At 48.3% G+C, this 27,324-nt stretch overlaps 12 protein-coding genes across 13 annotated transcripts; 5 read left to right on the top strand and 7 right to left on the bottom strand.

The window, feature by feature from the left end:
* Positions 1–492: 492 nt before the first annotated feature.
* On the bottom strand, positions 493–1,701 carry FOIG_14087 (uncharacterized protein; the record flags this gene model as incomplete). The annotated part of the gene is made up of 2 exons (XM_031215288.1): positions 493–1,176; positions 1,228–1,701. 2 exons carry the CDS (start codon positions 1,699–1,701, stop codon positions 493–495), a joined length of 1,158 nt encoding a protein of 385 aa, XP_031055006.1.
* A 756-nt stretch (positions 1,702–2,457) lies between these two features.
* On the bottom strand, positions 2,458–3,546 carry FOIG_14086 (uncharacterized protein; the record flags this gene model as incomplete). The annotated part of the gene is made up of 1 exon (XM_031215287.1): positions 2,458–3,546. Exon 1 carries the CDS (start codon positions 3,451–3,453, stop codon positions 2,458–2,460), a length of 996 nt encoding a protein of 331 aa, XP_031055005.1. The 5' UTR covers positions 3,454–3,546.
* A 361-nt stretch (positions 3,547–3,907) lies between these two features.
* FOIG_14085 (uncharacterized protein) lies at positions 3,908–5,619 on the bottom strand. The gene has a single exon (XM_031215286.1). It carries the CDS (start codon positions 5,137–5,139, stop codon positions 4,048–4,050), a length of 1,092 nt encoding a protein of 363 aa, XP_031055004.1. The 5' UTR covers positions 5,140–5,619; the 3' UTR covers positions 3,908–4,047.
* A 786-nt stretch (positions 5,620–6,405) lies between these two features.
* FOIG_14084 (gluconolactonase) lies at positions 6,406–8,058 on the top strand. Its single transcript, XM_031215285.1, has 6 exons — positions 6,406–6,686; positions 6,736–7,078; positions 7,130–7,237; positions 7,290–7,499; positions 7,548–7,724; positions 7,775–8,058. Exons 1-6 carry the CDS (start codon positions 6,534–6,536, stop codon positions 7,984–7,986), a joined length of 1,203 nt encoding a protein of 400 aa, XP_031055003.1. The 5' UTR covers positions 6,406–6,533; the 3' UTR covers positions 7,987–8,058.
* Positions 8,059–9,978: 1,920 nt separating this feature from the next.
* Positions 9,979–10,509, top strand: FOIG_14083 (uncharacterized protein; the record flags this gene model as incomplete). The annotated part of the gene is made up of 2 exons (XM_031215284.1): positions 9,979–10,014; positions 10,081–10,509. The coding sequence occupies 2 exons, from the start codon at positions 9,979–9,981 to the stop codon at positions 10,507–10,509; spliced, it is 465 nt and encodes a 154-aa protein (XP_031055002.1).
* Positions 10,510–12,120: 1,611 nt separating this feature from the next.
* On the top strand, positions 12,121–12,789 carry FOIG_14082 (uncharacterized protein). Its single transcript, XM_031215283.1, has 3 exons — positions 12,121–12,343; positions 12,392–12,472; positions 12,532–12,789. The coding sequence occupies exons 1-3, from the start codon at positions 12,296–12,298 to the stop codon at positions 12,598–12,600; spliced, it is 198 nt and encodes a 65-aa protein (XP_031055001.1). The 5' UTR covers positions 12,121–12,295; the 3' UTR covers positions 12,601–12,789.
* FOIG_14081 (uncharacterized protein) lies at positions 12,661–14,062 on the bottom strand. The gene is made up of 3 exons (XM_031215282.1): positions 13,701–14,062; positions 13,437–13,648; positions 12,661–13,387 (listed from the first exon to the last, which is right to left on the bottom strand). Exons 1-3 carry the CDS (start codon positions 13,839–13,841, stop codon positions 12,841–12,843), a joined length of 900 nt encoding a protein of 299 aa, XP_031055000.1. The 5' UTR covers positions 13,842–14,062; the 3' UTR covers positions 12,661–12,840.
* Positions 14,063–14,373: 311 nt separating this feature from the next.
* Positions 14,374–16,343, bottom strand: FOIG_14080 (uncharacterized protein). The gene has a single exon (XM_031215281.1). It carries the CDS (start codon positions 16,187–16,189, stop codon positions 14,564–14,566), a length of 1,626 nt encoding a protein of 541 aa, XP_031054999.1. The 5' UTR covers positions 16,190–16,343; the 3' UTR covers positions 14,374–14,563.
* A 559-nt stretch (positions 16,344–16,902) lies between these two features.
* Positions 16,903–18,696, top strand: FOIG_14079 (uncharacterized protein). Its single transcript, XM_031215280.1, has 2 exons — positions 16,903–17,032; positions 17,084–18,696. The coding sequence occupies exons 1-2, from the start codon at positions 16,981–16,983 to the stop codon at positions 18,538–18,540; spliced, it is 1,509 nt and encodes a 502-aa protein (XP_031054998.1). The 5' UTR covers positions 16,903–16,980; the 3' UTR covers positions 18,541–18,696.
* On the bottom strand, positions 18,691–20,268 carry FOIG_14078 (alpha-N-arabinofuranosidase B; the record flags this gene model as incomplete). The annotated part of the gene is made up of 1 exon (XM_031215279.1): positions 18,691–20,268. Exon 1 carries the CDS (start codon positions 20,188–20,190, stop codon positions 18,691–18,693), a length of 1,500 nt encoding a protein of 499 aa, XP_031054997.1. The 5' UTR covers positions 20,191–20,268.
* Positions 20,269–20,794: 526 nt separating this feature from the next.
* Positions 20,795–22,248, bottom strand: FOIG_14077 (uncharacterized protein). Of its 2 annotated transcripts, XM_031215278.1 has the most exons (2): positions 20,908–22,248; positions 20,795–20,858 (listed from the first exon to the last, which is right to left on the bottom strand). In XM_031215278.1, exon 1 carries the CDS (start codon positions 22,207–22,209, stop codon positions 20,986–20,988), a length of 1,224 nt encoding a protein of 407 aa, XP_031054996.1. In that variant the 5' UTR covers positions 22,210–22,248; the 3' UTR covers positions 20,795–20,858; positions 20,908–20,985. The 2 variants fall into 2 exon arrangements, with proteins under 2 accessions (XP_031054996.1, XP_031054995.1); XM_031215277.1 differs by having other exon boundaries at positions 20,795–22,248.
* Positions 22,249–24,372: 2,124 nt separating this feature from the next.
* On the top strand, positions 24,373–26,738 carry FOIG_14076 (uncharacterized protein). The gene has a single exon (XM_031215276.1). It carries the CDS (start codon positions 24,465–24,467, stop codon positions 26,691–26,693), a length of 2,229 nt encoding a protein of 742 aa, XP_031054994.1. The 5' UTR covers positions 24,373–24,464; the 3' UTR covers positions 26,694–26,738.
* The last annotated feature ends 586 nt before the right edge of the window (positions 26,739–27,324 follow it).

The following is a 27,324-nucleotide window of genomic DNA, read 5'->3' as shown; positions in this document are numbered from 1 at the left end:
GAAACAGCTCACATGCTGATCCAATTCCTGAGACAGCTTGCTCTCGCTTCTGAAGGGAAAGGCAATCATACAAACTCCTGCTATGAAAGGTGAAGACTGAAACACCATATACACTCAGTCATAGGCGATAGAGAGTATTCTATAATTCTATCTCGTAGTAATAGTAACAGATATGCTTGTTGTTTCCTTGACTAAGCTTGAAGTGAACAGGGCTAACGTGCGTTTGTTAGGCTTGTACTGTCTCAGACTACCCCTAGGCAATATTTCAACGTCGTATCCATTTGGAAAGGTAGAGACCGGCAAAATTATCTCAGTTGGTGCATTGATGTCTGGGTCGCTTGTGAAGTTAAGCTTGAAGATACCCGAAGTCACATCAAAAGCAAAGGAAGTGGGTGTTCCTGCGATCGCCGCCGGGTATGCACGACTGTAGTGCTTTTCCAGCTCTGGATATGGCTTTCCCGATGTTCCATTATACAGATTCTCATATGCCCATCAGATCCAAGATACCATGTTTGCGTCAGTCGCCGACATGGCTTCCACTAGGCCAGTCATCTGCTTATCATCGCCCATCCAAAACGTCAACTCTGTAAGAACACCGGCGGTCTTGAGTCGAACATTGTCTTTGTGTCGGTTGTAAAGTGTATCTTTTAACGGGCCCAGCTGCGGAGGATTGTAGTAGTGGAATGAGTGCACTGTCTTGGATCCATCCCCAAGAGGTACGTTGTTAAAGCCTGAGAGAACATCGAAAGTAGTGCCCTCGAACCAGATAAGCGTATCATTGTCAACCATGCGTATTTTTTTCGATGCTCGGTTCCAAAGACCCTCCAAGGCTTTACGGTCGGCAACTCCTGGCACAAGCAGCGTCGGGTCGGCGTATGTGTCGCCAGCCCAGGGCTCGTTGAGTAGATTGTACCCCACGACATTAGTAGTGTCAACGTATTCTGAGGCCAGTTTCTTCCAGTACGCAGCGAATGCGTCTCCCAGACCGTCGAAGTTATTGTAAAGTCTCCCAAAGGCGTTTCCAACAGCCACGGATAAGTAGCTCAGTGACCAGTCTATAGTATTGCATTGGGATTGAGGCGAAGGAAAGCCGTCTCTGTCAGTGGTGAATGGCTTGAGCTTCTGAGGAAACGGGAATCTTCTGAATCCTGTAACCCAGTCCTTCTTGACGAACCACTGACTTAATTTTAGTTGGTGCAAGATATAAAGGGTTCATTGCTTACTCACATCAGGTACACCATGCCCGCAAAGCTGTTTAGCTAATACATCTTGGTGAACGTCCACCAGCACATAGATACCGTGTTCTTCTGCCAGCTTTGTCTGCTTCTTCATGATATCCAAGAACGTTTGATTGTACTCGCCACGAATTGGTTCAGCACCAGCCCAGCTATGACCAAGACGGACAATATTCAGCCCCAAGTCCTGCATATTCTGAACATCTCGTTCGCCGAATGACGAGACACCCGGAGTCCACTCAAACGGCCTGTACCACGGTGCCTCTTTCATGACAACATTGGTTCCGTGAAAGAACCTAGTTCTTCCATACTCGTCAAGGATCTGGTGAGTCTCCTGATTCACATGCTTGATCCGGGCCATATCTGGATGAGTCTCGTACCAGCCCTCCGTATCTTGGGCCAATACTCTTGAAATATCAGTGCACGATACGGCCAAAAGCCATACCGCTACAGAAGCAGAAAGCATGCTAGTGGTGACAACTGTATATGGATCGCTTGGACTTATGCACCAGACCAGTATCTGAAAGGTTTAGACAAAGACAGTTGACACTAAAAGGAAGTGAAGTCTGTCTTAAGCCGGGGAACCGTTCGTACAGATGCAACTGGAGCATCAATCCCATTTTATCAAGTAGATCTCTTCCATTTTGTTGATGTGTATTTCTTGGATCTAAGCTAGCCGCATCAAGTAGGTATCACTTAACAGAACCAAATATTGCTACATGCAGGAGGGGAAAGCAACCCTTCTCCACATCCATATTGGCATTTGTTACTAAATGCATCCCAAAACCTGATCTGCAATACTAAGTAGGGATGGTCTAATGCCCAATTGAGGCGTAAATTGTTCCTCGTGAACACCTTCCCGAGTGTTGTACCGAGGTTCAGTTATTTGCCTCCAGCACGTGAGAGGAGACACAGCGACTTCTAATACCCGTTGGGTTTCTATCCTACAAGTTTAATCAGAAGTTCTTTCAAGAACCGTGTTAATGACTATAGAATGATGAAGTTTCATGGGAGCCCTTGCAACTCTCACTCGAGGTGGCTATCACGCATCATCTATTGCTATTACTACAACAAATGGATCTCGATGTAATCCAGTTTTCCCAGGAAGGCTTGAAAAGTTCCGAACACCAGCCCTACCAGTTCAGGCACCATGCGGGTACTCCACTTCAGCGAACGAATGTCTTCTCAAATGTTCTGCTTATTACTCCTGGGAAGTATGCAATCAAACGAGCCTCTCCGACAGCTCCCAGAGCTTTCGTTCTGCCTCCTCGTCATATATCCATACAGCATGCCCAAGCTCGGGCGAAGTCGGCTCTACCCCCGGCCTCACCGGTCTTTCCTCCACAAAGTCAGCCAGATACTTCCCACCACGACCCTCCCAGTCCTTACTAACTGCCGCATAAACAGTCGTAGCAGCGCCTTGAGCTTTGTTCCTCAAAGCATTCTTGATAGGCCCATCTAAGTCAATCGTGCTCAGGTCAACGTACTTCCCCAAGTTGGTAAGTATATACCCAGGATGCACTGACAAGCCATGAAGACCTTGATCTGCATATCGCCTTTCAAGCTCGGCTGCGAAGTAGATATTCGCTGTTTTGGATTGAGCATATGCCAACCAAGGGTTGTAAGCTTCCTTTTCGAAGTTGAAGTCATCCCAGCGTATACCACCAAAGCGGTGGGCCTTTGACGCGACGGAGATAACACGAGATTGGAAAGACGGCGTGATGGCTGCCAGAAGAGCTGGCTTGAGAAGTTGAAACAGAAGAAAGTGTCCAAGATGGTTTGTTCCAAACTGGGTCTCGAAACCGTCTTCGGTTCTACCCTCAGGAGTAGCCATGACTCCTGCGTTGAGGATAAGAATGTTCAGCTTATCAACCTTGGCCAGGAAGTCTTCGGCAGCGGCTCGTACGGACTTGGACGAGTCAAGCCTAAGTTCGATTCCGTATACAGGTGCCTCCGACTTTGCTTCAGGCCATGAAATGATATCGTTGATGCCCTGCTCAATCTTCTCTGGAGATCTTGCGGTGATATAAACCGTTGCTCCAGTTGCGTGAAGAGCTCGGGCGGTTTCGAGGCCGATACCTTGGTTGCCGCCTGTGATGAGTACGACCGTGCCTTTGAGTTTGCCAAGAAGGTCTTCATTTTTGACGATTTGAAGTGCTGTAGGTCTTGCGTCACCAGGACCTTGGGGCTTGGCGTGAACTTCAGCGTAGCGAGACATGCTGGAGATGTTGTGATGATTGTTTGGTAAACCTCTGAAGAAGAGATGAGTTTATTAAATAGAAAGCCTGTAGATATTCTTCCCATGAGCTTTTATAATTCTCAGACTCCAACTATTCTTCGATCTTCATGGTGCCGATAGTAGTCCTGGCTTGGTCATCAGGCTCCACGTCTCGGCAGTCAACTTTGGCATGATCAGGGTATGCGGTGCAAGCGTGATCATCAGCCAGAGCCACGGATTAGCTAGATACTATTGCACGATGATACAATAGTAACGTGTTTCAAGGAGTCTAGTTTAGAGTTTGTTGATGTACGATTGGTTGGATGATGTGAGCCATTTGGCTTACCCGATAACTCCGGACTTTAACGATACGACTGCCCCGGCTTGAGCGGTGAAATGGCTGATATCAGCCCCTATGCCATGCTTAAGAATCAGAGAGAAATAGATTTGGCATCAACAGCAATAGTCTAGTTGCTGCGATATGTTAATTCGTCGAGAAACCCTGTCACGCCCGAGTAACAATCACGTCATCGCAATGACTTCATACTCCGACAATGGTAATGCAGATGACAAACGCTGTATTATTATCTTATCTTAGTTGCCGTACTTGGCGAATTGTACTTCAGAAGACGCCGACGATGCACTTCCTCTCGGTACATGCTGCAGATCACCCGATCCTTCTCCCTCCAAACTACCCCTGTCGTGATCACCATGACCCGGATATCTCTCGCTATGGACTGATATCTCTGTTGTCTTGACCAGACTCGACTCATTGCCGAATACACGATGGCTCTCTTCACCCTTCCCAACGCGAACCTCATACTCTCCAGTAATCGTTCCCTGAGGCCCAGTATGCTTCCGCCGGTCGCGATTCAACGTCTCCAAGCCGACGTCGTCATGGTGTGTGGCATTGTGACTGCGACCGTAAGAACTTTCGTTTCTTCCGCGGGTAAGTTCGACGAGACGGTTGAGGATGCTGAACTCGAGCTTGAGCTTGACGCTGTATACGAGTGGCTTCCAGGCGGTCTGGATGTCGAATAGGTTCGCGAATTCGAGGGCGAGGATGGAGACGTCGAGAAGAATGACGAGGACGTTGACGATGAGGAGATGGTTCAATACCATACGCGTCTTGGTGTTGCCGACGCTCTTCTCCAATCTGAGGCGTTTGGTTGTCTCCCAGACGTACAAGCCCGAGATGATGAGCTCTTGGACAAAGAAAACGCTGAGTTGGATCTTCTCAAAAACCTCGTAAGGTTTCTGAAAAGGTTTCGGGTTCGACGATCCGACGCCGTAAACAAGGATGATTACAGGGAGATGCAACCAGGTGGCATTGAAGATGATCATATACAACACCATCCTCAACCTCTTCTGATTATGCATAACAATGTGCAACCGCGAATATAAAACAACAGACTGTCCCGTGATCATAGTACACCATCCAATGAGTATAAGCGTCGAGTAAAGATACGTCTGCGCCGACAGCGACAGGTGTAGGATAAGGTAACCCGTTCCATTGAAGGCAATACCCCAAGTCGCAATGACTAAACTCCAGAAGTAAAGTCCGCTGCGCTTCTTGAAGCTGCTGAAGATGTAGGCATTGAGCTCGAGGACATTGTAGAATGCGATGCTGATAAAGACGCAGATCACGATTGCGACGGCGCCGCTTTTGGTGTTGATTTCGGCCATGTCATTTCGCTGCGGTGTTGGGACGGGGATAGAGATCGATCGGCAGACGGGGGAAATGGGGTAATAAAATGAGTGAAGTGAATGGAATAAAAGGAAGCGATGCCCTGCTTCAGCAGTAACTGGGATTGAAAACACAGAACCAACAACAGTTTGTTGGCTGTCGGTATTGCAAAGGTCTTAAGTAAAACTGACAACACCATCTCTCTCAACGTCCTTCTTCTCTCCCTCTGGTGGCGGTCTCACCAGCAAGTTTCCTCCTTCCATATCACGCAACTGACAATTCCATGCTAAGCTCATTTCGTGACTGGATCTTTTGCTCTGATAAAGTTCAAGGTTGGCAGTTTTGGCTAATCAAACTCAAACTCTATTTTTCTGCATGTTGGTTACATCCCTGCCTCAGCTGTCGAAGGGGTTCATGGGCTGATACGACAGTTGTACTACGATCGTCGTCTTGCTACTCCGTACAGAAGAAGTAAATACCAAGGGTATCGTTACCAAGGCCATGGTAGAGATGAGATGAAATCCTGAGATCTGACATATCTGCATCGTTCGTTCTGCAAAGTGAAAAGATCGTCAATCCTCTCACGCACCATCTCGGAAAGTTCCTTCGCCATATGCCGCAAAAGTGCGTCACACCAGGATTTCACACCTACTCAATTGAGCAAGTCATAATATTTACAGCAGGGGCCTTTCCAAGCGTAAGCCACGATTTCAGCTGCTGTCGAAAAGACCTCCAATCGCAGTGCTTTCCCTTCCCACTCGTGTCCGTTATTCAGCGGCAGTTTCGGTCGGTGATTAATAAAAACAACCCTTCTTGTTGAGAATGTGCCGCTGCCAAGGAACTGGAACCACATTATGTAGTTGTGGCGTGGATGCAGGTTATAGGAGGTTGCATTGGTTGTTGGTCGTTGGTTCAGTTCGACATTGATTCAAGGCCCCTGTAAGCAGGGTTTATACCGATTCTTTTCAGGGTCATTCCCTTCTTTTCCCCCGATCAGCCCTGTCCGGAAGACCCCCCAGATCCCCGAGTCAGTCTAGAACTTCCTCAATCGTAAGTTATTCTTCCCCTGCTCGACGGACCAACATCTGCTTTTCCTCTCCGCTACGTAACTCTCCCAAACTCTAAACATGCTACTTTCCCCACATTCTACTACCCCGATCCCCATTGCCGAAGCGCTGATTGACCCGCGTAAACCGGCGACCCACGCTAGCTTAAGCTTAACGCTGCAGATCTTGCACGTTCTTGGAGTACAACGCCGAGACAACCCTCGTTAATGCCTCGTCGCTGTCATTTCAGGCGGAGATGATGAGTTCGCAGCGACCGATTCATTGCGCATATTAAAAGTGCCGCAACCAGCTGTCTCGGGTCCTGTCACACCAAGCACTCATTCGTCATGCCTTCTTCCATTTCTGTACTTGCGGGGGTTCTCGTGCCTGTTTTGGGCGCGGTGGCTGCTAAGCTTCCTTCTACGGCTCAGATTATTGATCAGAAGTCGTTCAATGTCTTGAAGGATGTGCCACCTCCTGCAGTGGCCAATGACTCTCTGGTATGTCACTGCAGCCTCGTTGCTGATTGTTACTAATAATTATGAGTAGGTGTTCACTTGGCCTGGTGTAACTGAGGAGTCTCTTCTTGAGAAGCCTTTCCATGTCTACGATGAAGAGTTTTACGATGTAATTGGAAAAGACCCCTCTTTGACCCTCATCGCAACATCGGACACCGACCCAATCTTCCATGAGGCTGTCGTATGGTATCCTCCTACTGAAGAGGTGTTCTTTGTGCAGAATGCTGGCGCTCCTGCCGCAGGCACTGGCCTGAACAAATCTTCCATCATTCAGAAGATTTCCCTCAAGGAGGCCGATGCTGTTCGCAAGGGCAAGCAGGATGAGGTCAAGGTCACAGTTGTTGACTCGAACCCTCAGGTTATCAACCCCAATGGTATGTTTAACGGGTGATATGACTGAAACGAGCCTAACCTTTTGATCTCAGGTGGTACTTACTACAAGGGCAACATCATCTTCGCTGGTGAGGGCCAAGGCGACGATGTTCCCTCTGCGCTGTACCTCATGAACCCTCTCCCTCCTTACAACACCACCAGTAAGTCACAAGAATCCCTAAGAGCACAATTATTTGAGCTAACCTTAACCAGCCCTTCTCAACAACTACTTCGGTCGCCAGTTCAACTCCCTCAACGACGTCGGTATCAACCCCAGGAACGGTGACCTGTACTTCACCGATACCCTCTACGGATATCTCCAAGACTTCCGTCCTGTTCCTGGTCTGCGAAACCAGGTCTATCGTTACAACTTTGACACCGGCGCTGTCACTGTTGTCGCTGATGACTTTACCCTTCCCAACGGTATGTCTTTTATTGAATGGTAAAGTACAAGCAACTCATATTGATCAGGTATTGGCTTTGGCCCCGACGGCAAGAAGGTTTATGTCACCGACACTGGCATCGCTCTCGGGTTCTACGGTCGCAACCTCTCTTCTCCCGCTTCTGTTTACTCTTTCGACGTGAACCAGGACGGTACTCTTCAGAACCGCAAGACCTTTGCTTACGTTGCCTCATTCATCCCCGATGGTAAGTCCTGTATGCTGTGCCTCTATCGTGTTATATACTGACCTCTCCAGGTGTCCACACTGACTCCAAGGGTCGTGTTTATGCTGGCTGCGGTGACGGTGTCCATGTCTGGAACCCATCTGGCAAGCTCATCGGCAAGATCTACACCGGAACTGTTGCTGCTAACTTCCAGTTCGCTGGTAAGGGAAGGATGATCATTACTGGACAGACGAAGTTGTTCTATGTCACTCTAGGGGCTTCGGGTCCCAAGCTCTATGATTAGAAATGTTCACTTCTCTATACTTACATAGATAATACATGGCATTTGACTTTTGTCGCATCATTTCAAGTAGCGCTACGGTCCTTTCTTTGCAGGATCTTGCTTGAAGCCGTGGGGTAGCATCTGCTGCTTTCATCCAAATCCAAGAATGTATGGAAGATTACTTAGCTGAAATAAATATCTAGCTATAGATCAATTCGCCCGAATCTTTGGGCTTCGAAGCATGAGATCATGCATGCATGTTTTTGTAACCCCGCTCTCACCCATACGGTTGAAGAAGGCCTTATTCTCATATGACCCAATAAGCTTACAGCGTCTAGGCCCAGCTGACCTGTAACCAAAGTACTCAGTCGCTTACGCCTGCAGGTGGATGTACAGTCATCTCCGGTCTTGCCTTGAGAGCAACGCTAACCGAGTCAATCGAACTGCAGCCATCTTGCTACCAGACATTCTACGTTTGGGGAGTTCATGGCAAGTGAGGTGCGGATTAACTTCGATCGTATTGCTAACTGTCGTCAGACTATAGTCCATGATCTTCTTCTTGATCACAGCCCCGGTGACCGCGATAAGATTCTATCTAGACTACGAAGAATCCAGAGACGACATGAGATCAAGAGCTCACAGGGACCTACCTTTCGGCCGGCCTTTGTACCACTCTATGATGATGACCAGGGAGAGAATATGCTAGGGATACCTGACTTTGAACAAGCCAAGTCCGATCTTCCAGCGTTTGTCTCGATTCCAACAATACATATGGATAAACCGTTCCCTCGAACATTCCCTGGGAACTCCCACCACGTGAAGTTCCTACTACAGTACCACTATAGGTTTGGGGTGCACAATGACACTGTTCAGAAACCCCATTTTGACCTTGGCTCGATACTCGATGGCATTCGTTCTCCATGTGTCCGACAGATGTGGTGCTTAGCACTTGATAGCAGTATGTCAGGATCGTTTATTCAATCATAGACTGGCATCTTTTCTCAGAAAATCCCATTACCGTCTCGTGGCTTCCGGCAAATAGTAATTGGCCAATACTGAGTCAAGGGACATAGTATAACGATCAGTCGACAGTAGTCACGCAAATTGCCGTGTCCGAATATTTCCAAAAAGGCGGAAACGCGCCCCATGAGCAATTAGCACGACTAGATCATTCGATAAGGGGTAGAAGAGTTCTGGAGATCACATTCTGTGTTGGGATCATTGGTCATATGTTTTCAGCTGTTGTGCCAGGCGGCTGGATGCTGGACCGACTAATTCGCAAAGTCGGAGAACACGTACTGGGAGTCGATTCCATGGACATGATAAGATCCGCCTCATTCTTTCTCGTGCTTAATCGATCCACTAGGGTAAGTTACGAGAAATAAGTCCAAATCTTGACGGTTCTCCAACGGATATTCTCTTTAGAAGAAAGCTCGTGGGCGGTTGTTCGGTCCATTGAGGACAGTCCTCACCTTTTAACCGGGACGCTACAATGGAGAGCCGCTTCGAAATCTGCGTGCCCTTGATGAGCACATGAAACATTGGGTTGAAGTTGAAAGAACTACCTGGGGCCAAACAGAGGCCTCTGAAGAAGTTGCACGTGCTCTGAGAAGCTTATGGGCAATCGCCATCCGTTTTAGTACGAATTACCATCCCAGTTCAGACCGACAAATATACCATTTTGACCGATTAAGCATGTGGAGGAGGATACTAAACTACATACGCAACGACTCTAAAGCAAGATCAGCCAAGACTAAACTTCTGTACAGGCCAGATGAAACAAGCAAGAGAGGCGAAACTCTTCAAGATCTTGAAGATAAACTGACGGCAGCCATCGCAAGTCTTAAGAGGCACCATGGTACTGTACAGTCAGAGCTTCAGGTCTCCAGAGATAACGAGAACAAGGACATGTTGCGGAGTATACAGAACTTTAATGGAAACTTATCCCTAGCATGTCTCCTTCGCATGTGCACAATATGAACACCGACCTGGTACTCGATAGCTTCACAAGATATGACAGATATATTTGCTCGAAGAATATCCCGTCTGGTAGGTCTTATCACAAATAAGCGCTAAACTCTTGAAAACTTACCTATTATTGCTTATTTACTCTAGGAATGGCTTGTTCGCGACTCCGTAACTCAGCCACAAGTGTACCAAATCTCCGTTACATCAGACGACTTGCGGATTCTCAAGGAGATCCTACATAGCCAAATGCATGTCGTCTCACAAGTAGCACAGAGTCTCGCACGGACGATCGCCAGCTCCAGGCCTCTCGAAGCGGTTACCGGCAAAACACCAAAATCGGCTGATGTCCAAGCATCGTTGGGAACAGGAAAGGGAGCCTTGGGACATGAACGAACCACTCAGATCTTTAACTCACTACAAAGGAAGTCTCAGATCAGACATAGGCAGCTGGCCTATGATATCGAAAGGCTACAAGACGCTACAGAGCGACTGAAGTCACAGGTATTTCTCAACGATGAGTACATCGGAGCTGAAGCTAACAGTCCAACTCCAGGCTGCTTTATTCATAAGGATTAAAGCCGAAGACCAAAGTGTCGCTATCTACGTCTTTACTCTTTTAACCGTTGTCTTCCTCCCACTTTCATTTGCGACGAGCTACATGGGAATGAACACTAGCGATATCAGAGACATGGAACAGGGACGGTGGATATTTTGGGCCGTTGGGGGCGTGCTGACGGTCGTAGTACTGCTTGGTGTTTGGGCCATCGCGTACAGGGTTCCTCGGTGGAAGAAAGCAAGACAGACTCAGAAGCTTTTACATATGGATTGAACCTGGGGAGCCGGGACCGGCACATGATATGAGGGCAACGAATTTCTCTTCGTGTCTGGACGGCATAATCTAGTCTTATGGATCGGCAGTGCTATGCACAGTCGTGGTCCCAATATTGAAGATACGGTGGACCTGACTAGGGAGGTGAGAGAACTTATAGAGCATTGTCCTAGCTTCAGAGTCTCATACACATATACATGCTTTGCAAGAATGAGACGAGTGAGGTTTAAGTCTAATAGTTACGACACTGAGGTAGATTCTTCCTCGGATCTTAAACACGTACCATGATCATGACATCATAATCTCTATCAGTGAAGGCCATATGACCGCGCATAATTAACCAATCGAGAGGCCGGGTATCAACAGAAACCGAAACATCGTGTACTTTGTCAATGAAGAGACATGTATACGCAGACAACTGTGTGACGTGTCCCTGGAGATCGCATAGGTGAAACAGTCGCTTGGCGATCCTCAAAACCTTGAATCATTTGACAGGAAACACCCGTGCATATGTGCCAAAGTTCGAATTGGCCCTACGATGACTGGGGAAGGGACAAATACGGCGTTCTCCCCTTTAAAGGACTGCTTGCTAGCCTGCTTAGGCTATCACAGCCAAGTCACTTGATACCATAGCCTCAGGGTGATAAATGCTTCCAGAATAGAAGTAACGAGACATTTTCAAGTCGGTCTGAATCTTGATCGGCTATTATTCCCGGAAGAATACTATTGCTCCCCACAATAGTGAGTCGGTGTGATGTCGTACCCCATGTCAGGGACAAACCTTATTCTCATTCCCTAATAAATCCGTGAATTACGTATGCGTATTGCCATGCGAGCTTTCTAGCTACCTTGCTGCATGATCCACATTACCCACTTGGACAATTTACTGTCTTCCGTAAGTCGACGACGTTGACCAATCCCAGGTAATGCGAACAATATACAAAGTTTAGAATCCACCACGACAACTGAGCTCATGACTTGTGAGGGACTAAAGTGGATATTCTAATATGAAGCTCTTCGTATTGGCCCCATTATCTATGGGTGACTTAAGCCTTGGGGATCTTAAATTGGTCCCTAGTACAGGCCAATTCCGTCGATGCGTTTTTGTGTCGCCTGAGGTCTCTCAAGCCTTGGTCCTCGAAAGGTCCTGCTGAGAATAGCTATTATATGTCTTTATCTATGCTGCATATGCAGGAAGTAGTCTAATGTAGACGCATTCCCAATGTCGGTTCTCTAGAAAGCAAAACGGAGTGGTGAGTCTAAATGTAGGACTATACTAATGTAACACTCTTGGCAGGATTTCCCTCTGCCGATAGTCCGAGATTTCGGTGACAGGTGCCAAACTATAAATGCAAGATGAAGTCGAGGTTAGCTGCCCCATTCAAGATGCAACTCCACAAAGCAGGGACCAAGATCAAGGTCTTACAGTAAACGGTCTCTATAAAGCTCTTTGCTTGGTCAAATCTGTGCCTAACCCCCTCTTCCATCTCATCATCCCATATACTACATCACTATACATCTACCATCTACACAATGAGACTGCAATTCCTCTTCTTCCTTCCAGCAGTTCTTGCTTGGTGGGTAAGTATTCCTCTTTCACGGCATGGCGCGTCTCTAACACATCGACAGAACTGCGAGCTTCCTAGAGGTACTGGCGATAACGGCCGCTGCGTTGATGGTACTACGGGCAACTGGGATGCTTGCTCGGCGGTATGTGTTCCTACCTCTTTGTTTCTCCTTTCCACTGCTAATATTCATTGCGCATCAAGAGTAACCCTTGCCGAGTCCAAGGAAATGGGTGCAGCCCTCAAGGCAGCAGAGTTGCGAACTGTTCTTAAGAGGCTACGGTGGCCTTGGGTCACCTGTTAGACAGAAAGGGTGTCAAATCGGTCATTAAGCTGATAATAATACGCCATTCTGTTGAGGCTCAAGGGATATGCGATGGTGAGCTCGTCTCGAATATTAAAATGATAGCCTATCTATGAGAATCTTAGATGAATTACCCGCTCTCTTCGCCTTGTCTTTCCAAAGTACACCCATCTTAGCCACTCTCTGCCTCATGTGCGAATACTAATCATTCACATCTCATGTCTCGAATTCGTCGCATCAAGTTCAACGGGAGGATACTGTGGTGGCGGGGAGCCATAATTCAAAACTGATGCCGCATTCTTCGTATCCTCCTTCGTCTCCAACTCAGCAGTCGGCGGCGTGGCCCTCTTTCTTCTTCTCCAAAGATAAAACGCCGCTCCGATAATCGCAAGCCCGACTACTCCAACCCCAGCTCCAATGCCAGCTTTGGCACCCGTCGATAGTCCTCCGCTGGAAGATCCGTCTGAGAATGATTCACTTGTACCAGTCTCCGCTGGTACAGACACTGTTGTCGTGGATCTTGTTGACCCAGATGACAAGGATAGATCTTTTTCGCGATAGTTGAGCTGGATCATTGGTGCGAAGATGGTTATCCCATCTAAAGACACTGTGCTGGTTTCATCTGTCACTGTCGCTGGAAGGGTGAGCCAGTTGAGAACAGTCTTTTGCTTTGAGCATGATGCGACTTGTAACGACCCTCTGGACGCGATGGTTGTGCATGTTTGTGGGCCTCCTGGTTGCGCGCATGTATAGCCACTACTACCGTAAGTCCCCGAGTGAAATAGCAGTTACGAGGCGTTCTTACGATGGACAGCATCCTATCACCCTTTCGTCATCCTGTATCGAGAACTGAAAATTGAAGTTTCCAGTCTCAGGGCCCGTCGCGGTACATGCTGTTTCGTAGCCTTGAGGGCACTCGAATGCGGGAGAGTAGAAGCCCCAGCCATTCACAGCATTTCCAGCGGCGATCGATGATTTTCTCGGTGGCCAACAGTCTGTATCGTCCAGCACGCCTTGCTACGGGGTTCAGTCAGATCAAGTTCGACGCGTCAAGGAAATGTTGACCTACCGTGTTGTCCTTGTTATTCCCGCACGTCTGACCTTGCCAAGCATTCGTGCATGTCGAGCAATCGGTGACTGGCACAGTACATCGATCAGGGTACTTCCATTCTGTTGTGAGAGGACCCAAGTTCGTTCGTGCGCTTGGCATGGCAGTCGACGTATACAATGTTATCGATGTTTATGGGGAGGATAAAAGGATAGAGACGAGATCTTCAGGTCAAGAAATGGCGAGACATAAAAGAATTGGCCAAGGAGAGAAATCAGAACGGCTCAGCCCATCCGTCACCCCTGTTTGTTCCGTCTTACTGCATCACACCTTTTTCCCTTTGGAGACACTGCAGGCTTACTTGCGCCCTACCTCATCGACGCTATGGCCAATAAACAGCATTGTTTCTCATTTAAAGCTTTTCTGCCTAGAAACAACCAACAGAAACTGTCATCAGCACAGGGATTGTCTGGGCATTGCAGTTTTGGTGAAGTTATGGCCCCCAAATACCGAAAGGATCGGGACAACCTTGCAGATACGGGACCACATGGCTGAGTTATGTTGGCTGTGTCATTCAGCCTTTCACAAGGATGTTTGTCATAAGGCCAATCGTAACAGCATCTCATCTCCCCATCCTTGACTTGTACGTCTCACTGGGCTGATTCGAAGGCTATGCCAGATCCTTCTGTCATTCGTGCAGATTCAATATTAGGTGAACTCCATTCAAGACTGTATTAGGGGCTATCGAAGTAAGACTGTTATCAGTAATCATTAAAACCTTTCGCTTTGGACTGCCATTTGCGCTTTATCGCTAGAATAAGCACAGATTTACCACGACTCGATCTGAGACATGCTGACAACTAGAAAGTGAGCAAACCTGCAGATCATCCAATGTTTGAAACATTGACTGTGATAGTATACGGGCTACCGGGAGATCGCTGAAGAGCCGCAAGAGAGATATAAAGACGATGCACGGCATCACTGGAAGGAAGGCTGATTTCCTGCGGTAGGATATTCCCCCTAGCGAGCACGCAGTCGCGCAGTTGATGCAGGTAGTATTCCTCTCCATATGAATTGTAGTACCCATCGACGCAATCTATTATCTTCCCATATCTTTCCTTATTCGTAGAGCTGTAGATGGCCATCCACGGTTTCATATTCCCAGATGTTGAATCCACTGCTAGGCCGCAGACAATATAAATCCTAGGAGAAATAAAGGTCTTGGCAGTATCGGTCAGCTGAAAGTTGAGAAAGCCGGTGAATTTTTCGCTATTGTCCGTGACGAATTCTTGACGTAGATTATCCCAAAGATCTGCTGGTTTGGCTGCGAAGGAAGCAAGTTGGATTCCAGGACGGATGTTGAACTGCGAGGCAAGATTCATGCAGAGAAGCTTTTTCAAGTTTGCCGAACCAAAGAACGTGACGCGTTTGCGAATAAATATCTTGTAACGAGGACCGGCCCAGAGTAGTGAATCTTGCGTTTCGAATAATTCAGAGGGTCGACTGCGGACATAACCATCAGCCGTCTTTGTAAGATAAACTCCAATTCTTGACTCATCCCCATTGTCGTCCGGTATCATGCACGCAAGGTTCAGCAGATATTCCTTATTCTCGCTTGCGCCAAGATATGTCTCTAATCTGAGGCCTTTGTTCGTCATGCTGTATTCATGCCCATATCTCATTGTTGGTGCGCGGCGGAGATTCCGACAGTGAGCGAACTCGTGTGGAGAACGAGCAAGAATCCCGCGAAATCGTTGGCGTGAATCGACCTTCCATGCAAAGATAGAGAGGTCAGTTGTCTCTTTGATTATCTCTTCTTGAAGCCTGCCGAAAGCCTTGATTCCTTCTCCGTAGAGCATTGGCATGTTGACACCGAAGATTCCGAGGAGGCAGTATGCAAGATCCTCTATTCTCGTGGTCTCTCGGTCCGCTGCCCATGACATGCGCCTCGCAACTGGTATGGTCTCCAGTTTAGCGTTGTTATCTAGAACTTCAACGTCGATACCCGTAATATCTGAGATCTCTGTTCGTAGCTGTGCTTTGGTTCCTCGGTAGTTCCACCTGCTATCGTAAAATTCGAGTTTTTGTGACGCGATCAGTTCCTGCAGTGTCCAGCCTCGGGTGAACCACCGACAGGACGACAAGCCGTCAAGCTCGTCATCCTGTGGACCACTATGAACATCCAGATCTTCGAGGTGAGCAAAGCAAACGGCTGAGAACTTGTACCAGTTGAACATGGAGTTAATAGCTTCAGCCAACTCTGCGCTGCTCCTCTTATCGACGCAGCAAGTATCGACCCATGCATATAATATTCCTCGCTCTTTCGCTAGTCGGCAGGTATTCACGATCTTTATGTAACCTTTCTCTCCCTTTTCTCGACCGTCTATCATGTCTTCGAATGTGACTTCATCTTCACCCCACGTATGCGACAGAATTGCATAAGGAGTTGATAATATGTCTATGTTGTCGGCTCTCTCTAGCGCGATCGTTGTTGTGTTGATGAACCACATAATTGGAGGGATGCAAGTTCGAGGTACTCACAGAGCCACAGAACTTTACTTCCTTGGAGTCTGGGCTTGAGTTCCTCGGCAAAATGATAACGACAGCTTTGTATCAAGTCGACCTCGAAAGCGGGGTTAAATTCTGCTGACAGCTGAGGTATTTCAGCTCATCGGAAAATAGTCGGCATGATCACCAAAGCACCAGGCCAGGTCCTTGCCAACAATCCCAGACGATTCAGCTCGCCATACGAGGAGTTTCTGCGGTAGATGTTTTCATGCCAGAAAGCTCAATGCTCCAGGGTAGTACCGCACAGTCACGACCACTTCATGCCAAACAACACCAAGCGATGTAACCTCATCTCCTCCCCAGAGAAGTGATCTTGCAAGTAAAAACAAACACATCTCATCTCATGACAGATCCAAATTGATTTGGGTCCGATACCAAAGATTACCTAGCTTCGTGGAGGATTACCGACAATGGCAATTCACAGCGATGTCTCCAGCTTCCAAACTTTGCCGCGTTCTAGGCTAGCGCAACCATGAACACATCATAGCCGAGATCCCTTCATTGGCTCAATGCAATTAATATGAGGTAACAAGATCGATTCTATGGGTCCGGAATTACAAAGAATTTTCGGTGGGGAACAAATCATAGACTAAGGATGAAGTCATAAGAAGCATTCCCCAGAATGTCCATCTCTTGGCTGCTTCATCTTTGACTTGGCATTTCTAAAACTTTGATCCCCTCATAGCCAAGAGATCTTGCCAAGGAGGTTGACTTGGCGAATCGATCAGGAAGCATGTTTGCTGAAGCGGAGAGGCCTGAGGCCGCTCGAAGCAACGAGTCGTCAGGTACGTTGCATTTAAGATCGTTGGTGAGAGATGAAGTGCTAATTGAGATAGAGCAACCGATAATTGTCCAATGGAATGGTCCAAATGATCCAGAAAACCCATACAACTGGTCCCGTAAGAAGAAATGGTTTGCCGTCGGTCTTGGACTCTTCGCGACGTTCATCTCAATGATGAACGGGACAATCATTACTACGGCCCACGAAGCGATTGGCGAAGACTTTAATGTTAGCGATGAGAACTTTCCGCACTCATATTGGCCGGTTGCATCGTGGGGTCTCGGCGGCGCACTATTCTCACTAGTGTTACTGCCGATTATGGAGGATTTCGGGATGAGACTCGTGTTTCTTTTGGTCTATACCGTCTTTCTCTGTTTTCTCATTCCCGTTGGAGTGGCACCTAACTACGCGACTCTGATTATCACTCGCTTCTTTAGTGGCGGATGCTGCACCATTCTCGCGAATGCAGTAGCTGGCATCATTGGAAACGTCTTTGCCACTGATAGAGCTCGAACAATTCCAACAGGACTGTACATCATGGTCTACCTGAACGCCAGCAGTCTTGGACCAGTCATTGGGGCCGCCATATTTCAGTTCCTACCGTGGCGATGGATCGGATACATCGAACTTATCTGGACCGGCGTCTTCTTCCCAATCTTTATCCTGGCGATGCCTGAGACACGAGGATCAGCAATATTGACTGCGAGGGCGAAGAAGTTGAGAAAACAAGGGAAGAATGCGTACAGTCAGAAGGAGCTTGAATCAAAGTCGATTCTCCATGATATTTGGACAAGCATTCAACGACCCCTTTACATGCTTTGCACTGAGTCGGTTGTTTTCATCTCCACTATCTGGACTGCCTTCAGTTTGGGTGTCATTTACGTCTTCACGCAGTCTGTTGAACAAGTCTTTACTGCTCTTTATGGCTGGAACGCCATTGAAGCTGGTTATGTTCAAGCTGCTATTGTTATCGGAGAGATTCTTGGGTTTGGCCTTTGTGTCTTGACGAATAACTGGTATTATGCTTCTGCCTCGCGCAACAAGGAAGCGCCTGGTACGCCTATTCCTGAAGCGCGCCTGTACGCTGCCGTAATCGGAGGTTTCATCGGTGTAACTGGTGGAATGTTTGTTTACGCATGGACGAGTTATTCCTCAGTGCACTGGATTGGACCCGCGTTTGGACTCATGCTCGTTGGCCTTGGCACCGAAGCTGTCGTTGTAAGCATCGCCAACTATCTGATCGACGCGTACAGCAACTACGCCGGAAGCGCTATCGGAGCGACCGTGTTGGGCGAAAACTTGGGCGTTGCTTTTCTGCCACTTGCTTCGAGCAGTATGTATACAAACCTGGGCTTTCACTGGGCGAGTTCGCTGCTGGGTTTCATCTCGTTGGTTTTGGCGGCTGCACCAATTGGTGTCTTCATTTGGGGAAAGGAGATCAGGGCGCGAAGTCCATTTATGAAGTCGGCCATGTCGAAGCCAATGGAATTCTCAATGACGCCTTCAGAGTAGGCGCATGGGTGAAAGCGCGGTGGGACAAAAGAGTAGAGCAAGACTGTCATAAGCGATCTGAATATCTGTATTTCTCACTATGTTATACCAATTCACAACCAGCTTCCTCAAACAGACTATCTAAAACCTCCGCAAGCAAAGCGGCCCCGCTTAGGCAAAACCATTGGCAACAACAAAGGTAACATCATCAACAAAGCTCTTGGCAGCATCCCAGTCATGAACACCACCATTCGAAGAAGCATATCCAAGGTTGTTATAATGTCGAATATACCTTGTAGGATAGTTCCACGATCGAATAGAGCTTCCCGATCCACTCAAACCCTTCTGAGGGCAAAACGTAGCATCCTCGTTGAACGACTTGCTTCCATCACCCTTGTTGACATACAGAGTAAATCCGGAGTGTCGGATGTAGCTACCAGGAGTATCGTTGGACTCGAAGGATACACAGCCGCTGTTGGCGAGGCCGGTGCGGACGGTCCAGCTTGCTGATTTCTTGAGGGCGGTGGCGCTGGAGCTGGAGACGACTTGGGTGTTGACAGTTGAGTCGCTGTGTGCGAGGTAGCGGTCTGTGTAGCCGGAGGTAGTGACTTTGAGGGAGATGGATGATCCGACGGTGAGGGCGGACCCGCTTGTCAATGAGGTTGTCGCGTACTTGGCCGCGACGATGTTGGCCTGCACGGCATTCTCAGTCGCATCAGAAGGATATCCACTGGTCATAACTCCTTCATAAAAGGTGCCTTGAGCTCCATTGCTGTTATCACCGCCAATTCCGAGGATTATAGCTCCTTCTTTCTTCATGGGGTTGTATCCGCCGTCAGGATACGCGCCATTGTAGAAAGTTGACAGTCCACCTGATGTAGCATCTCCGCCCCGAATACTCCATGTTCCCGGCTTGCCTTTAACGACGGCACTGGTGAAACGATGGTTGATGGTAGGATCGGCAGTGTTCTGCTTGGGGTTCTTTCCGGAGAAGAGACCGTTCTCAAGATCAGCCATGATCCAGGGTCCACTGCCGGAACCAGAGCCCCAGACGGTGCTGTCACCGAAGTAAATGGCTTCCATGTGACCGTTGCCAGTATCAGTACTGCTAGTCTCTGCATTGCCGTAATCGAAGCAGCAAGCGCCGTTGTAGTGCGTTCCGTCGAGAACAGCATACAGACCCTCAGGCTCATCACCAGTAGCAGAACCACTAACATGGTTGTTACGGTAGCCAGTACCCGGAGAAACAAACACTCCGTAGGCCTTCTTGCCGTTCAAAGTAACAGGTGCACCATCAGCAGCGGCAAGGTTATCATAGCCATTTGCCTCAGGGCCCTTGAAGCCACCAGGAGGAGCTTGAGTCAAGTGGTTGCTGAGACCAGACTGATCATAGATGATGGTGATGAGACAGGTAGTTCCGCTGCAGAAGGTATCTTGGGCAGAGGAAGCTGCGACACCGCCTGCGGAGAGAGGCTTGATGTCGGTGAGGGCACCGTCTGAGGCACGCTTGATCTGGTAGAGAGCGCCGTTGTAGCTGTCGAACAGAGCGCGCGTGGTGCTATGAGCGGCGATGCAGGGAGTCCCGCCGGATTTGTAGATGTCGCATGGTCCTGCAGAGACAAGACGGGCGGTGGTGGCGAGACCAAGAGCGAAGACGCTTTGGAGAAGCATTGCGATGTTCAGTCTGGGGACTATGAGAAGGTAGGTAAAGCCAGAGCCAAGAGCCTTTGACAGAAGATTGAAGAAGAGCTGCTGAGTTACAAGAAATGGAAATTACGGCACAGAATAAGAGCTCTTTATATAGAGATATCCATACTGAGGGTCTCTCGTCCGACAACCCTCCGATGCCCTCCCCCAAACCCCATCGCATCAACATCAGACGAAGCGGCTATCCACCTTCCTATTCCGCTCACTATCCCCAAGCGTAGCTATTCACAAATTCCTCCGTTGTACCAATCCGTCAAAGAATGGTGCGTCGAACAGCGCCAAGCCTTATTCGCCCGCTTCTCCAAATCTGCGGGGTATGCAGATCGGCGCCATCGTCATCTGGGGTAAGAACCCCAGGGGGCATCGCGTGGCCCGGGCCTTGATGTAACCATAAACCGGCACGCAAGTGCCGAATTTGATGCGGACAAATTAGATGTTGGAAGAGGTTGGTCGGTGGTAAGAGAGCCAATGGAGGAAGAATGTGGGGGATGCATTTAGGGCCGAGTCGTGATGTGGGCGGTATTGAGATCGTCGTGACCTAACCTGATGAGCTATTCGACTAGCGAGACTAGAGATGGTATATCCTCGTATATTTGATGTCTATTGCCTCGAGACCACGGACAACAGTTGACCTGATCGTAACAGATGAAAACAACTAGTCCAAGAACCTACTAAACTTACCTAAATTGGCCTAAACTTGTCTCGGCACTTGTCGCTGCCTGCTTCTTCCCCAAGCGCTGCGTCCTCACTGGAATCGCTTCAATTCTTCCAAAACGCCCCAATGAAGTCCTTCACATCCTTCCAAAGAGCATCTGGCTCCTCAAGCGCAGCAAAGTGTCCACCCTTGTCATGCATTCTATACCACTTCACCTGCTCTGTCTGCTGAATCCATCTCTCCGGCGCAGTGACAAGCTCCTTCTTGAACGCCGAGTGACCAAGCGGTACCTTGAGGCTCTTCCAAGCATTCATCATGAGCTCATGATCCTCAAGGACAGTGAGGTGAAGGTAGATAGATGTTGGGTAACAACCAGTGAACCAGTATAGAGCTATGTTGGTAAGGATGAGGTCTTTGTCGGGTGTTTCGTCGGACCAGCGGTGCATCTTGTCGCCGATCCAGGCGAGGAGGGCGATGGGGTTGCTGCCGAAGATGTAGCCTGCTGTAGCTGGCTTGGTGCCGTCGAGTTGGATAAAGGCTGTTTCTTTCTTTTGAAACTCGGCCATTCTGCCGAATGCTGCCATTTCATCGGGAGTATACTTGCCGGCCTTGATGCCCTCCTCGACATCTTCACCTGCAGGAGGCGAAATGTTCAGCATGCTCATGTGGACGAGCCTACAAGTGGGATCAATGTTTGCGATGACAGGTGCGGTCCAGCCGCCAAGATCGCCTCCCTGCGTCATATACCCCGTCTTGTCAAAGCCCAAAGAGTGCATCATCTTTGACATAAGGCGAGCATTATCAATATGGGTGAATGGCTTTTCCAGAGGCGGTGCATCAGAGAAACCGAAGCCGATATGGTGAGGAACGATGATGTGATAGGGTAGAGACTCAGGATCGTACTCAGATTTGAGTTTCTGAAGGATGGGGAGGTATTCAACGACAGAGCCTGGCCAGCTATGAAGGAACAAAATGGGGACCGCAGAAGGCTTCTTGGAAAACAAGGCTAGAAAATTGATCTTGTAGTCTGTCGAGTCGTCGTCAGTGACTGTGATGTCAAACTGCGGGATCGAATTGAGAGTAGCCTCCCGCTTCTTCCAATCGTAGTCATTCGCCCAATACTCAACCAACTCCGTCAAAGTATCTCTCGGAAGACCAAAGGCGCCATCTTCATGCGAATTCCAGATATTCGCCTTCGGGATCGGCGATAGCTTGAGGAGTGTCTTGAGTTTCTCGATCTCGCCGTCGGGAATGGAAATAGTGGATGATGTAAGATTTGCTGACGCGGGAATGGGCCAGGGCGGCGCGCTAAAGGGAAGAGAAGACATGGTGAAAAATGGTTTTATGGTGCTTAGGATGATTGAAAGGGCGAATTTGATTTGGAATACAAGTTTTAATGGTCTTGTTGACTGTTCTTATGCGTTTTTACTCGATCTAAGAAGGATGGACTTCTGCCTTGGGATGATGATCCTTGGAGGCTCAGGTGCAAGAGGGTGATTGGCAGGATGTCAGATTTCTAGAAACTTCGCGAAATTACTACTCACTAGCTCCATTAAAAAAAATAAGAATCATCTAGAGACTGCTGGAAGTTTTTATATTAATTAATTGATGTCGTTGTGCTGTCGGCACATCAGTGAGGCCTACCTAGGAGACAAGCTGTATTGACTTCAGTGCACATGGAGCACCTTTGACTTGAAATGGAAAAGCGTAGCTCGGTTCAAAGATGTGGCTCTCCAGTATGAAAGGATCAGACCAGCATGTCAAGATCGAAAGTATGCCAACAACCTGGCGTTTTCAACTATGAGAAGGAACTGAACGCAGCCAACTGTGATAAGGGTGAGAGGTTAAATGAGGCTTCAGCCCCAACAACATTTCTCTCTATAGCTATCCTCACCAAATCGTCCTGTGAGTCTGGGATCTCCATCCAGAAGGGTTACTTCAAGGATCGTGGCAACTTAGGAGCCTCACCATTAATAATGAGCGGAAGGCAGAGGTCATGGCCAGTTGGATCATCAGTCATATGCTTAAATCGAGGCTCCTCGGTAGGACGTTGCAACATCTCCAGAACGCTGTTGGTGACTCCAGAGGCAAGGCTGTATCATGTTCCTATAACACAGTTACGTACTGAGACATACAATATACTCTGCAATTGTATGTTCTTATCATGTTTTTCTTACGTTTAAGATGCTTTCCCAATTCGTTTATGCCGTGATAGAACTTTATCATAATAGGGGAGATTAACGATATGACATGTTTTGTTAGGAGCATCAAAATCCCAGTCGATGGTTGAGTTCTTCAACTGATTGTATAAGTGTCCAACGTAGGCTTTCAACGATTCTCCCTTTGTCTCCGCATTTTTACTTGCTGGCCGATGGGAGCTATCGAAATGCAAAAAATGGAAGAGCTAGCTTCAGGGAGCAAGAATACTTCTGACATTAGGGCATAATGCCAGGAATGCCTAGTCAAAGGTTTCCTAAACTTGTACTAAGTATATGCTAAATTCATCAAAGTCTTCCGTCACTAAGGATCAAAATCATGAGTTTTCTTGCCTCCCCTAGGGTAGCGGGCACCCCAATTGAATGACGTCGATGAAGACATTGAAAGTGCGATATCAATAATGCGAGAAGACGGGACAATATAAACGTCTCATTGTCAAAACCTTAAAAAGAAAAAGAAAAAACAAGATGGCTGGCAGAATTAATATTATTAGACAGAGCCTCATGAGGAAACTGATCGCCACGGCCAATGTCAGATATCTCAAGGCAGGGCCTGACTAAGAATATACATTGGTGGTTTCATCTGGGTTTATGTGACTGGCGCTAGTGATTATCTACCGTGGCATATGTGAGCAGGCCATGTGCCATGTTATGCGGGGTGAGCATGACAATCTCCCCGCTCACGAGAACGTCGATCAGCGAAATTCCTGTGCTGAGCGTCGCACATGATAAATGCTTATATATATCTCCGCGGAACCCAAAGCTTCAGCGTACAAACCTTGAATTTTTCTTTCTGGTCAATATTTATGAAGAACTGCCAAAGACGGGATCTTGAACCATCTACGAGTTCTTATCTCTTTTGGATGTGAGAATTGGAGATAGTGGCGGGATTGGTGTGGCTGCTTATCTCTACTCAATGTTCTAGATTACTCCCAGATACAGATTCGGCAGATATGCATCGAATCATCGGTGTCCGTTCTATCAAAAGTCGAATCAGTGCAGGTACTACAGTTGTTATGAGCCTTCGCCCATGCCGACCGAGAGAATGATCTGGCAGTCGATCTAGACATCTTACCGCCCTCATTCTCACCAATGAAACACCAGTCTTGATCTCTGATTCAGAAGCGATAGGTCAGTTGGTGCTGCAAACTTATCACAAGACCCTGCAGGGCTGTGTTAAACCCGGAGATGCACTACATTGACGTCACAGGTCCAAGATCTGTGCTTCTCTTTTCCGGCAGATCTACAGAATTTGATGCCTAGTTCTCCTTTGTATTTCCGTGCCCAAGTAGTGCACGACTCATATAGAATGGCATTCCCAGCCTTTCGATGGCCTAAATTGTATTATTCTGACCATCCCTCTCGAAATGGCTTCTGACTCGATGCCTGTCAAAGCGACGGAGACTACTCCCTTGATACTATCTCATAAACGCCGCATCACAGCCGCACCGTTGACTAACACTGCATCACAGCAAAACAGCCTGCCGTATAGTGATTATCATACCATCGATTGGCTTCAAGACCTTGTCAAAGATAGTCACCGACGCGACAACTCCAGCCTTCACACCCGGCGCGGAATCCGTTACCATTTGGCGAAGCTATGGGACGCTTCCCAAGGATGGGTCGCAGCATTCCTTATCGGCCTTCTCACTGCCTCCATCGCTGCCTTTGTAGACGTCAGCGTTGAAGTGGTAGCAGATCTGAAGGACGGATATTGCACCAACAACATCTTTCTGAGCCGCCGGGCATGCTGTGCATCAGAGACAAACTGCCGGAACTGGAAGTCATGGACCGAAAGCTACGTGTATGCATACGCCATCTATGTCGGCCTTGCTTTGGCCTTTGGTATCATCGCTGGGAGTGTCACCATGACTACGAAGTCGAATCTCACTGCCGTCGCTCCAGAGAAGGAACTGTCTGCTACAATCGAAGATCAGGTTCAAAGCCCCGGCGGAAAGGTTATGTATATGGCAGCAGGAAGCGGCATTCCCGAGATAAAGACTGTCCTATCTGGCTTCTCCATCCCTCATCTCTTCGATCTCAAAGTCCTTATCGTCAAGGCCATCGGATCAATCTTTGCAGTCGCAACGGGCATGTGTTTGGGAAAGGAAGGTCCCTTTGTGCACATCTCAGCATGTGTTGGGTACCTTGTCACCATCTGCGTTCCAAAATACGCGAGTAACCAACGGAAACTGAGGGAGATGCTCAGCGTCGCATGTTCAGCGGGCTTGTCTGTCGCTTTCGGTGCTCCGATCGGAGGTGTTCTCTTCAGCTACGAGGAGATCAGCACTTACTTTCCTCGTCGAGTACTTTGGCGGAGCTGTCTTTGTTCAGTGGTAGCGGCGGCTGTTCTCAAGGAACTCAATCCTACAGGAACTGGCAAGCTTGTTCTGTTTGAGACGAACTACGGCGTCAACTATGATGCTCTTCATTATTTCGTCTTCGTCATTCTCGGCGTCTGCGGTGGTATATTTGGTGGTGTATTCTGCCGAGCAAATTTCCTCTGGTCAAAGTCGTTCCGAAAGATTTCGCTCATCAAGAACAACCCTGTCTTTGAGTTGGCCCTTGTGACATTTATCACAGCGGTTCTACAGTTCCCGAATATGTTAATCAGGGAAACTGGGGATATTGTCATGCAGCGACTTCTTGTTGACTGCAATCATGTTGACGAGGACTGGATTTGCCAACAAGAGGCCCAAGCAACCGGCAAGGGCACGTACTACGCTTGGCTGGTCTCGGGAACATTCGTCAAGTTATTCTTGACGACCATCACATTCGGCTGCAAGGTCCCATCTGGAATCATCATTCCCGCGATGGATGCAGGTGCTCTCTTCGGTCGAATGATTGGTCAACTCATTCCGAACATCTCACCAGGGATTTTCGCCATGGTTGGATCAGCAGCATTCCTAGCTGGAGTTAGCAGAATGACCGTCAGTCTAGCTGTCATCATGTTTGAGCTCACAGGGGAGGTTAACTTCATTCCGCCTTTCATGATCGCTATCCTGACTGCGAAGTGGGTGGCTGATGCGATCAGTGCCGATGGGGTCTATGACCTTGCTCAGCATCTTCAAGGGCATCCTTTCCTGGAGGCTGAAAGTGCCATCAGCAAGGTTAGAGAGTTCAGAGATAATGAGGGCACTGCGACGGTCGACGCCCTTCTCCCTTCAAATGATACCCTGGATAACGATATTGTGTCTGTCGGTCCTGACTACCGTGTCCTCGCATCAGTACTCCAACACAAGCTCTCTCATCTTCAGCACAGAGGCTCAAGCGACTCTGGGCTTGTGTTTATCAACGACAGTGGAGTATGTCACGGCTACATCTCACAATATAAACTGGAGCAAGCCTTGCAGAAGATTGAGAAGACCGATGGCGTTGAAGAATCTTCTGACATAAACATTCTTGAAGGTGCACTAGCAGACTCTATTGATAGAAACTCGATGACCCTGTCTGCGAAAGCACCTCTTGAATATGCAGTGGAGTTGTTTGGAAAGCTAGGCATCAGCTATTTGATCGTCACTGAGGAGGATACGGCGAAGGTGGTGGGGGTTGTGTCGACGAAGCAACTGATCGCTTTCTTGGATAGATTGAAGTAGACACTTGGATATTACACGGCATAGAGAAATACAATGCTAGAGAAATGCTAGGGTTCATTCTGCCGTGAACACGCGTTAGTGGTTGGGGCTCGCGCAGTCGAGCCTGCGTGTGGAAATCGTTGTGCCATAACACGGGTGATAGAGGCCCCTCGGTGAGTTTTGGCAGGCTGCCAAATAGTCCCGTTTTGCCAAAGGAGCTGAAGCTCCGGGCGATGTGATCATCACCACGTCACCCAAAGCCTAACACTCAAACTAATTGCACAGGCGCAGGTTGACTCTACACTCATGCGAGAAAACACAATTACTGTCTGGGAAGCGGCTTAGAAATCGAAGACTTGTCCACATCCCGGGTAGATTCAGGGGCTGAAGGAAATAAGACGGGATTCAGCGCGCAAGCGGACACGCGGAATCGCGATGAGAATCGAGAATGCCGATTGAGTCTTGGCCCAGGCACCTTCGCTTATTAGCGTTTAATTAGCCATACTCAATTTGATAAGGTTTCTCTGAACGTTAGGCCGTGGGAGTTCTACGCGAAGCTACTGGTGCATAAAGTGTTGTCATGAAATTCCGGTTATGCAGTGGCTGAAACTATTTGGGTGACAGCTGAGCCCTGGTTTCGGGGTTCTGACTC

The sequence above is a fragment of the Fusarium odoratissimum genome (assembly GCF_000260195.1).
Source record: "Fusarium odoratissimum NRRL 54006 unplaced genomic scaffold supercont1.38, whole genome shotgun sequence".
Classification (NCBI taxonomy): Eukaryota; Fungi; Ascomycota; class Sordariomycetes; order Hypocreales; family Nectriaceae; genus Fusarium; species Fusarium odoratissimum.
The sequence above is the reverse complement of the archived record's forward strand: the minus strand, read 5'-3'. Positions and strand labels throughout refer to the sequence as shown.